Source organism: Nuphar pumila, chromosome 4 (assembly GCF_984573655.1).
Source record: "Nuphar pumila chromosome 4, dmNupPumi1.hap1.1, whole genome shotgun sequence".
NCBI lineage: Eukaryota > Viridiplantae > Streptophyta > Magnoliopsida > Nymphaeales > Nymphaeaceae > Nuphar > Nuphar pumila.
This window is the reverse complement of record NC_143252.1, coordinates 119,298,951-119,311,036: the sequence shown is the minus strand read 5'-3', so window position 1 is coordinate 119,311,036 and position 12,086 is coordinate 119,298,951. Positions and strand designations below refer to the sequence as shown.

At 36.7% G+C, this 12,086-nt stretch overlaps 1 protein-coding gene across 8 annotated transcripts in view; it reads right to left on the bottom strand.

The window, feature by feature from the left end:
- Positions 1–12,086, bottom strand: part of LOC149840809 (uncharacterized) — a 122,896-nt gene that overhangs the window by 87,768 nt on the left and 23,042 nt on the right. For 3 of the 8 annotated variants that reach the window (XM_090003352.1, XM_090003349.1, XM_090003348.1), the window contains 2 exons: positions 4,745–4,919; positions 3,344–3,431 (listed from right to left, as the gene is read on the bottom strand). In XM_090003352.1, the coding sequence (XP_089859478.1) occupies positions 3,344–3,431; positions 4,745–4,824 (168 nt within the window). In that variant the 5' untranslated portion in view covers positions 4,825–4,919. Of the gene's footprint in view, positions 1–3,343; positions 3,432–4,744; positions 4,920–11,649; positions 11,702–11,845; positions 11,894–12,086 lie in introns of those variants that run through there. The other 5 variants (XM_090003351.1, XM_090003350.1, XM_090003353.1 and 2 more) reach the window with 4 other exon arrangements.

Below are 12,086 nucleotides of genomic sequence, written 5' to 3'. Positions count from 1 at the left end.
ATTTTTAAAAAAGTTTCATCGACCGTAGAGACAAGATATTTTTGAATTGGTGAATACATTGGTTAAAGCATTTTCATGGAGAGTTATATAAAAAGATGCTCCGGAATCTAAAATCCAAGAATACGTATCAGGTGGTGATGTGGAGGCAATGGCGGTACCCGATGTAGAGGAGGTAGCTTTGATAATTTGTTGAAGAGCCATGAAAATTTGTCCAAGTATTTCTTTAAGATCTCTTATTCTTGCCTCCATCTTCCTTTTTGGTGGTTGATTCTTTAACGGAAGCAACCTTAAGCTTGAAAGTTCCATTTAATTTGGGGTAAGCGGGTTTAATATGACCTGACTCATAACAATGATAACAAACAATCATCTTTCTACTTCTACCATAGTTATTATTGTTGGTATGGTTACATTGCCTCCCAAAGTGTGGGGGTTTATATGTTTTAGCATTGTTGCCGAGTTTAGACATGACTAAAACCTCATCAACACTTTTATTCATGCCAAGCTGAGTTTCTTCTTGAGTAATTTCGACAATAACATCTTCCAAAAGAGAAAGAGTAGATCTATGTAGAAGGGAGGATCTTACTTGCTCAAATTCTAGATGAATTCCAAATAGAAATTGAAACAATCTTTCTTGTTCCATTTGTTTTTGGCTAAGTTTCATATCCTCAATGGCCACCCACTTAGGCTCTAAAAGTGTTAATTCATCACATAGGGGATTTAAAGCACTATAATATTTTTGAATGCTCAAATCACCTTGTTTAATGGTTCTTAACTTTTCTTGCAAAAAATAGGCTCTTGCAAGATCTTTTTGGGTATAGATACCCTTCATAAAGAACCAAGCCTCATTGGCTCTACGAAATTTAGCTATATTAGCACATACCTTAAGTTCTACATTATTCTTGAACCATGCAAGAATTTTTGCATGATTGATCTCCCAATCTTCCATCTTTCTTTGATGTTCTTCAATAGCCTTGAGGCGAGCATTTCCCTCAAGAGCTTTTTCTTTCTCCTTCTATCTTGATGAGCTTCAGTTGAGATTCCAGAATGGAACCCATTACATAACCCCAAAGTTTTTTTCCTTTGAGATTATTCTCCATTGCGGATGCCCACATCATATAATTTTTGCACGGATAGGATATGAGAGAGAAGAAGGAGAGCATTGTCACGACTTCAACTCCAAGAACTATATGGCTCTGATACCATGTAATGAAGTATGCGGAAGTGTAATATAAGAATGCTAATGCATTAACAATGTCCAACAATGGACAAACACAAAGGCACAAGAGATAGATAAGAGAGAAGTCTACTATGGGACAATACAACAAGCCTTAAAAAGGCTATACAAATAAAAAGTAAATAGCTTTATTGAAGAGGAGCTCTAAAAGCTTAAGAATATAAGGGGAGAACACCCCTATTTATACAAAAAAATGAGAGAGTAAAAGGAAGCCATTGGGGGCTCCCACATAGTGTCGTTAGGGCCCCCCTACGACACTATGTGGGACCCCCAATGCATATTAAAAAGGCAAAAATAAAAAGAAAGAAAAGAGAAAAAATAAAAAAGAATCTAACCTATTTAAAATAGTTGTTTCTAGAAACAACTATGTAAAAAGACCAAAATACCCCTATCGGGTATTTTATATATATATATATACATATTTTAACAGGTTCTTCATCTTCGAAAGGTTTTATATGAGCTTAAACAAGCCCCTAAAGCATGATATGACTGGTTTAGTGGAACTATATTAGACCTTGGTTTTAAATCATACTGACACTGCACTTTTTGTAAGATCTACAGGTACTTCGCTTGTCATCTTACTCTTATATGTTAATGATATAATCATCACTGGGAATTATCAAAAGGAAGTTGAGGAAATGAAAATTATACTTAAGAAATCTTTTGATATGACTGACCTTGTTTTTTGAGATATTTTTTAGGTATTGAAGTAGCCTGGCTATTTGCCTAGAGGATATATTTTATCTCAAATAAAGTTTGCAGCTGATATTGTTGCATATTCGAGAATCACAGACACGAAATATGTTGACACTCATGAAGTAATTGATGCCAAAATGAGAGCTGAAGACGGAGTTTTATTAGACGATCCAACTCCTTATAGGCAACTTATTGGATCATTAATGTACTTGTCTATTACTAGACCGGATATTTCGCATGCAATACATACTGCAAGTCAATTACAGCATGCGTCAACGTCAGTTTACATGATTATTGTATTGAGAATAGTTTGATATATAAAGAAGACTATATCTAAAAGGTTATTCTTATCCTCTTCCTCATTTTTAAATCTTATTGCATATACTGATTCTGACTGGGAGCAAATCTCAATAACCGACACTCAACTACAAGTTTTTGTGTGTTTTTAGGTGATTCTCTTGTATCCTGGAGATGTAAAAAGCAGCAGAAAATTTTTTTATCTTCCACAGAAGTTGAATATAGGGTGTTGGCTACAGCAACAACCGAAGTCGTGTGGATGAGATCCTTACTCTTAGGTATGGAAGTTGATGTCTCAGAACCTTCAAAATTAGGTTGTGATAATAAAAGTGTCATATATATAGCCAACAATCACACATTTCATGAACGAACGAAGCACATTGAGATGAATCGTCACTACGTTCGAGAAGAAATCTTGAAGGGAACAATTACTCTACCATATGTTCAGTCCGAATTTCGGATTGCGGACTTCTTCACCAAAGCTTTCCCTCTACCACGATTTCTTTTTCTTCTTAACAAACTTTTGGTGATCTCTTGTAGCCCCTTGGTGGCATTTCATTGTGATTATTATTCACTTTATGTCAATCACATCTTATATATCTCCAAGATCTTGAATCTCTACTTATCAACAAAAATTACTAAAGAAGATAACAAGATTTTTCAAAATCTTGAAATTTTCACATGGCCTAAAAAATCATGATATAATATTGTTGTTCTTTCATGATATAACAAGAAAGAAAAATGGGAATGCCCTCTCATTTCTTCTCTAAAAAACTTTTAGGATTTTTTCTCTCAAAGTTTAACATAGTTTAGCCTAGAAAGAATTTATGTCTAAAGAAAAAAGGTAAGGCCAAACAAAAATGACTTGCATAGCAAAAATAGCAAGTGGAAACGAGAACCTGAAGTAAACATTCCTTATCAATCTTGGTAACATAAATATGCACTCATAGGAGAAATTTCCAAACCAAGGTCAAAGAAATTGATAATAACTTCCCATGTCATGAAGCTGACTGATTTAACAGCCTGTAACTTACGATAATTCTGAATATGGAAAACAGTTTATATAAGTTAGATAAATTTACTGATGCATCTTAAAAAGAAAAAGATATAGCAAACCTTAGCAATTAGCTTCCCACTCAGTTTCACATACATACAATCACGAGTTTGTCGTAATGCTTTCAATGTTGCATAATAATTGTTAGCGCTGTAAAAGAGTAAAACAACAAACTGTCAAAGAATATAGGAACCACTAGGTGAGTAGTCAATGCCGCAGTTATAGAACAAAAAGAAAAGGCAACTGATAGGAACTCAAAGCTATTTCCAAAATCAATCAAATTAGCATAAGACATGAAAATACATACAACTTTACACAAGGTAAAAAGTTCAAAGGTATAATGGATAGAACACTCAACCATAAATTGAATCACATCAAAAAATATCACCAACTCAACCACTACTAGATGCAATTAGCATTTTTAGCTCAAGTCTTCCGCCAATTTATTTATATATTGGGAAGTAGAGAAATGCAAAATGAAATGCTTGACTATGAGTAATGAAAATCAAGGAGGTAGAAGTGCAAATGAGACAAGATGTTCATGAGTAATGTAGGCTCAGGTTGTGAAAATTTGCTCCAGCTCAGGAAACAGGATTTAACAAGCTTAGCTCAACTCTATTTTGTAAGCCACTGTAGAAATGAGCCAAGCTAGAGCAACCTCCTGAATAGCACACATAAGCTTGCAGTTCACGAGATACAATGCTTCTACTGTGAGGGTTTGCAAGTAAATGTGTCTGTGCCTGTGCATATTTTTTGTCTACCTACAGTTGATATGTGACACATCAAGTATTACCCAGTGTGCTTATGTAGATACATAATAAAATAAAGTATTATTTAGTGTAGTTGGTGAGGCTATTTACTCAGAGGTTGCAGGTTTCAAGTGTTGAGGATTCCCTTTATATGATCACAAGTTACATCTATGAAATACCACAAAAAAACACCAGCTAGGTTGAAGCTCAAGCAGTTCAATATCCTTAAAGAGCTGAGATCAAGAGCCAAAGCTCAACAAACTTTGGCCCATGCAGAGCCTTAGCAGCAGATTAGACTGACAGGTGGGTCAAACATGTGCAGTAAGGTAACAAAGAAAAGAATACGACACTGTGTTCATAAAAAAGTGGTGTCACATGTCCCATACTTGGTGACCTTCTTTTGAAGAAACACAACTATGAGTACTTCCTTCAAAACGCAGCAACAAAGTGGATTCAGAGTGCCACTTTTCTGTTCCATTAATTCTTTAGAAGCACCAATAGAATGCAATGAGCCACTCACAAGAAACATTATTAACGCAAGCATGAGAACCTAAACTGGTGAATTCATAGGAAAAACTGTCTCATAATCATTTTATTGTCTCTTAGGTTGCCAAAAGAGGACATAATCCATACAATAAGATATCAGGGATTGCATAGGCAAGAAAAAGAACAGCACAGTAATAGAATTTAAGAGCTGATCTTAGGAAAGATTACCTGGAGTTGACACAAGCAGCACATATAGAAGGAAGATTTGAATTTTCGCATATGGCACAGCTGTTAGCTTTCCTCGTCATGAAGGAATATTCCTACTGCTTGTCTGTACTTAATGGCAGCAAAAGTAAAAAGAAGCAAATGCCAACTCAAGCTTCATAGTGAAAGCCATTCCAAACTGTCATTAAATGGTAAAAAATATATATTTAATCAAAACTTGAAAAATGTACCAGGATTTTATCAAAGTAAAACATTGTGAAAACATAAAGGGAGCACCTTTATGACATGTTTAAGAGAGATTTTACAGAAAGATTTCCTTTGATGCAATAGCAGAAAGCTGGAGAGAGATAGCGAGAAAGAATTGAACACTAAGGGTGTCATTGATTGCAGTTGACAAAATCTCCCTGTGATTATTTTCTACCAGTGATAAATACTCCTTGGAGTTTTTGTCACATTGAAAAATTATCAGTTTCATGATCTGAGTCTAGCTCCCTTTTGTTTGATTGCAGCTGGAGAAAGTATGTGAATCTTTTTTCTTTTGTTTGATTTGTAAAATAGGAAAATCAGCTATAGGCAAGATAATAGATATCCACAATCTGTATCAATTAACAAACAAGATCCACACATGCAGATTAATCCTAACTAAACGGTTGAAGAAGCAAACTTAAATCCCTTCTCACTCACAAAACCTCTTCCCATTTGTGAAATCCCTCAACAAATGGTTGTTAAGATTAATGGTCCTATTGAGTTTTTAAGCTTAAGTTTTCTTAAAAGGTAGGTTATTGGATATTTCATAAATAAGGAGGGACTTGTAAGTAATTTTTTATATTGGCTTCTCTCTATTTAACTTAGAAGAGATTAGCCCTAATTGAATTAACGTGTTCTCTCTCTCTCTCTCTCTCTCTCTCTCTCTCTCTCACTCTCTCTCTCTCTGCCTCGGTTTTGGTGCAACTTATTAAGGTTTTCACATGGTATTAGAGCAGTGGATCTCGGGAGCGTGAGCACGTGATTGATCGACATCAAAAAGGCTGAAAAAATAAACAGTGTCGATCTACATCAAAAAAGGCCCGAAAAAAAATTAAACTGTAAACAGGTGTGTGTATCTTTGCTTGTCTTCTAATTGCAATAGATCTGATCACAGATCTGATGTCTGACTAATGTCATGACACAGATCTGTAATCAGATCTGAAGGTTACGGTGATACATATGTTAACTGGATCGGGTTGCGGCAGAGTTGGGTGTTGCGAGCAAATAAAATTTTTTTATGTAAATCCTGTTTTGTGGGAGCATTTTTTATGTCGTGGGATTAATGTGGGAGTACAGCTGCTCATAATGGATGCCGAGTTTGATTCTGTTCTAGTTTTTCAGATCTACATTTCTGATTTTTATTATTAGTTCTGATGTGGGTTGAATAACCCAATGAGATCGTGAAAAACGCTGTCTCTACTGGCTTGAATTTGATTCTGATGTGGTGAAATAGCCTTGTGTGGTAGTGAAAGTGGCTGTTGCGTGATCATAAAATACGTTGTTCCTGTATCAGCTGAAAGTGTGTCATGAAAGTGGCTGTTGCGTGATCATAAAACACGTGGTTCTTGTATCAGCTGAAAGTGTGCGGCTGATGAACATGTTGTTCCTGTATCAGCTGAAACTGTTAATTCAGCACTGAAGTCGTGACATAGTCGTGTGTGGTTGATAAACATCCCAGATTCAGAATCTGAGAGATTAATACAGTGAATTTCTTTTGGTTAATTGCAGTTATATCACCGTGTGAGTACTCTTCATTATGGGTGAAGTTTCGAAATTTGATTCCAAAATTGAAACTAGTGGGGAATATAAGGCATTTGCAAACCCCTTCTCGTATGGTTCTTCTGTGAGATTGAATGAAACAAACTATGCCAGGTGGTCCAGAACTTTTATGATGTCGGTATCTGGACATCGTAGAAAATACATTTTGTTGGAAACTGAACTTAATGAAAAGGTAGGAAAATATATTACTTGGGACGAAGATAATGACATAGTTATGTCATGGATCATGAATAGTGTCGAACCTCATATTGCAGATGGATTAATTTACTATTATACAGCCAAACAGATGTGGGACAATCTTCGAGATACGTACTCTCAAGAGACTAATGTGAGTCGTATCCTGCAAGTCGAACAAGAGATATACAATTTGCAGCAAGGAGATCAGACCTTGGCTCAGTATTATGCCTCAGTAAAAGCAGCATTTGAAAGACTCAATGCCCACAGACTTCTTTGTTATTCGCAGCAAAAAGATCATCAGGAACAGACTATGGTTGCTCAGTTTCTCACAGGTTTATCTTCAGAATTCTCTGTTGCAAAAGTCCAAATGCTAACTGGATCCGATGTACCTACTCTTGCTGATGCATACAATCGTCTCAGTAGACTTGTGATTTCTCTTCCACAATCTCAACCTATGTCCCAGTCATCTGCCCAAGCTGTCTCATCTAGTTATGGACGTGGAAATTTTCAGAATATTAGAGAACGAGGGCGTGGAAGAGGTATGGGAGGTAGAGGCAAACTTCAATGTACTTTCTGTGAAAAATCTAGACATTTAGAAGATTGTTGCTGGGATAAGCATGGACGACCAACCTCTTCTGCATCAAAGTCTAATGTTCCAAAAGCTAATGTTACTACACTAGAGATAGCAAATGCAAATGATAACACTTCTGCAAATGACAGTATCATCCTTAGTCGAGCAGAATATGATGAGCTGATAGCTCGTTGTCCTTCAAGCTCCTCTTCTCCTGTAGCTGGTGTGGCCTACTCAACAGGAGATCATCTTCATCTGAATGATAGTAAGTGGATTATTGACTCTAGTGCATCCAGACATCTGTGTGGGAATTCGCTTTTCTTTTCAGATCTAAAAGATATTACTGTTCATCGAGGAGTCTCATTAGCATATGGGAGTTCCTCACCTGTTGTTGGTCTGGGAAATATTTTTATATCCTCTTCCTTGCAGTTGAAAAATGTTCTCCATGCTCCCTCATTCCCTCAAAGTTTACTCTCTGTTAGTTGTCTAAACAAAGAATTAAACTGTAGAGTGATATTTGACCCGATGGGTTGTCATTTTCAGAATTTGCTGAAGGGAAGAAGATTGGTGGAGGCTATGAAGAAAATGGAGTCTACTACCTACATCATCCAATGGGCGATGTTTATGTTGTAGTAGAACACTCATCCAATCCTGTTCAGTGGCATCGTCGTCTTGGTCATCCTTCATTGTCAAAGCTTCGTTATGTCTTCTCTCAAATTCCCTCTACTACATCATTTCAGTGTGAAGCATGTCAGTTGGGCAAGCATCATCGTAGTTCGCTCCCTTCTAGTCAGAGTCAGACTAGTCATAAGGTTTTTGAACTTCTTCATGCAGATGTATGGGGTCCTAGTAAGATTCCTACCAGGACTCAATGTCGTTATTATCTTGTTATTGTTGATGATTTCTCGAAGTTGTCATGGGTGTTTTTAATAAAAGAAAAATCTCAAGTTCCAAGTATTATCAAATCCTTAATTCTTAAAATAAAAACTCAGTTTGAATCTGCTGTCAAGATTGTTCGCACTGATAATGCTCTTGAGTTCAAAACAAAAGCCTTGTTGTAATTTTATCAAGACCATGGCATTCTACCCCAAACTACTTGTGCTTATTCCTCTCAAGAAAATGGTGTGGCTGAGCAAAACACAGGCACCTTCTTGATGTCGCACGTACCCTTATGATTCAATCCAATGTTCCTGCGTTATATTGGGGTGATGCGGTTATCACTGCTTGTTATCTGATCAATCGCATGCCTTCATCTTCCGTAGGAGATCAAATTCCGCTACATATCCTAAATCCTAATGCCCCACTCTTCTATTTCTCTCCTAAAATCTTTGGGTGTGTTTGTTTTGTGGACAAACTTGGACCTGACCATGATAAATTATCTACTCAAGCTACAAAATGCATGTTTATAGGTTATCCAAAAAATCAAAAGGGGTATAGATGTTATGATCCAATTTCTCGACGAGAGTATGTCAGTGCGGATGTATCTTTCTTGGAATTCATTCCATATTACTCTAGTACCGGCACTCAGATGCAAGTTAATCCAGCTGATTCTTTTCCACTTCCTATACCTCATTTTCCTTTGGAATTTGAGCCCCCATTACCGAACCAAACTTTATCTTCCTCACGGTTTCATAATCCTCCATTGGTATATGTGCGTAGAGCTCCACCTCCTCCAGTGCCTTCATCTTCTTCTTCTCCTGAGGTAAGTACTACTGATAACAGAGACCTTCATGATGATGATAACAGGCCAATTGCTCTACGGAAGGGCACACGACAATGTACCTTATATCCCATATCTCATTTTGTGTCCGATGCCAGAATTGGAAATCAAATGAAAGCATTTATTTCAGCCTTATCAACTGAAACTATTCCTCTGAACTATCAACAGGCATAGCTCGATAACAGGTGGAAGCAGGCTATGCAAGAAGAAATGGATGCTTTATTGTCTTAACATACATGGGATCTAGTTGATTCCCCAGTGGATGCTGACATTGTTGGATGTAAATGGGTATATACAATAAAGTACAAATCAGATGGTTCTATTGAAAGGTACAGGGCCAGATTAGTAGCAAAAGGATATATTCAGACTTATGATATTGATTTCTTTGAAACTTTTTCTCCTGTTGCATGGATGGGTACCATTCGTCTTGTTCTCTCTGTTGCCGTTCACCACGGATGGAGTTTGTGTCAATTAGATGTGAAAAATGCATTTCTATATGGGGATCTATCTGAGACAGTATACATGCAACAACCTCTTGGATTCGAGGTTGAGGGGGAGTGTCAGAAGGTGTGTAGATTGAGAAAGGCGATATATGGTTTGAAACAAAGTCCGCGTGCATGGTTTCAAAAGTTGTTTGAAGTGATGTCAAGTTTTGGTTTCAATAGGTCGGCGACAGACCATACTCTATTTATTAAGAAAACTAAATCAGGTATTGTTGTTATGGTGGTATATGTGGATGACATCATTCTTACAGGAGATGATATGAAAGATATCGAAGCTACAGAGGCTCATCTTCAGAAACATTTTGTTACAAAAGACCTTGGTTCACTTAGATATTTTCTGGGTATAGAAGTTGCCAGGAGCCGTGAAGGGATGGTTTTATCTCAACGGAAGTATGTTCTTGACTTATTAAAAGAGACTGGAATGTTAGGAGCTAAACCAGCAAATATTCTCATAGACCATAAAGTTCAGTTGTTTGAAGAAGGGTCGAAATCTGTTGATAGCAAAAGTTATCGCTCACTGGTAGGAAAGCTATTATATGTAACTGTGACCAGACCTGATATCGCTTTAGCAGTAAGCAAGGTTAGCCAATTTATGGATAAACCTACTGAGGTACACTGGAATGAAGCAATAATGATTCTCAGGTACTTAAAATCTTCTCCTGGAAAAGGGTTATTATTCAAGAAAGGTGGAACCCTGGAAATAGTGGCTTAATCTGATGCTGACTATGCAGGATCTGTAGTGGATAGAAAATCTACCACAGGATTCTGTGTGTTTATGGGAGATAACCTAATTTCATGGAGAAATAAGAAGCAAAATGTGGTTGCTAGGTCGAGTGCAGAATCTGAATATAGGGCTTTGGCCCAAACAGCTGTTGAATTAATGTGGGTTCGAACAGTACTAAATGATCTTCAGGTAAAGGTTTCATCTCCTATGACAATGATGTGTGATAACAAGGCAGCCACATATATAGCGAACAATCTAGTCTTCCATGAGAGGACAAAACATATTGAGGTTGATTGCCACTATGTAAGAAATATGGTTCAAGCTGGTCATATTGCTACCAAATATCTAAAGTCGGAGGACCAAGTTGCAGTTATGTTTACAAAGCCTCTTGCTAGACCAAATTTCTCAAAATGTTGTGACAAGCTGAGCATGATTGATATCTATGCTCCAGCTTGAGGGGGAGTGTTAAGATTAATGGTCCTATTGAGTTTTTAAGCTTAAGTTTTCTTAAAAGGTAGGATATTGGATATTTCATAAATAAGGAGGGACTTGTAAGTAATTTTTTATATTGGCTTCTCTCTATTTAACTTAGAAGAGATTAGCCCTAATTGAATTAACGTGCTCTCTCTCTCTCTCTCTCTCTCTCTCTCTCTCTCTCTCTATATATATATATATATATATATATATATATATATATATATATATATATATACCTCGGTTCTGGTGCAACTTATTAAGGTTTTCACAATGGTGAGGGGTTATTACAATCTCAGATTTGTGCAATTAGAGCTCTAGTCACACCCTTAGAAAAAAAAAGAAAAGAAGAAAAAGGAAAAGGAAAAAGAAAAGAAGAGTAAGACATCTACGGGAACCATATCTCACCCTTCACTTCCCCAATATGTCCTTGGTCCCCTTCACCTATAGATCAGTACTCCCTTTCTCCTTCATTGGCACTTGTGGTGCATCTAAAAAAATATTAGCAGTAAATTTTACCCTAATATTAGAATATCTGCTTCCTTTGTATTTAGGTTTACAATTGTTGGTTATCTTATGTAATATGTTTCCAAACTATAAAAGATCCACCTTACAGATCTTGCTTATGTTTTAATACACGACCTAATACAAAAACTATTCTCTAAGGCAATTATATATGGGTTAATGTTTGCTACCCTCGTGGGTAAGGAACCCCCTAGTAAAAAACTGCAATATTTTTTACACGTCTTGGCCCCCAGATGTGATCTACATGTTTGGGTTAGTAGAAATTGGTGCCTGGGTCATGTTATTCCAACTTGTATGTAAGATTTTGCAGCAGTTGTTAAATCAATGGCTTACAGTGTACCAAATTTTGAACCCTTATAAAATCGTATTTTTACATCGGAAAAATATGTTCCAAGTGTCGATACTTACTATTTTGAGGTCATGCTGAACACATCGATGGGGTTAAATTTGGTCAAAACAACCTTCTCCTATGAGTTCCAAGTTCCAACTAGGGGCTTCCCATGAGGGTACCAAATATTCTCGTCCTTTTGGACAGGCAAAAAAACAGAGCATTATGACTTAAGGTCCATGATAAAGCCAGTTAATTAAAAAGAGAGCCACATACCCATCAACTTTTGCCAGATTCTGAGCTCAAAATTTAGCACACATCTGCCTGTCAACACCGAAAAACAGATCTATAGATGTAAGCATTTTAGTTGAATGAATTTTATGAGAAAAAAGTTGGATTCTGTTATGGGAGAGTGACACCTTCACCAAATCACATAAGGCCCCTATTATATGTTATTTTCTTATACATAACTGGCAGTGACCAAAAAAATAAAGAAACCAGTAGTGCAACTTTATAA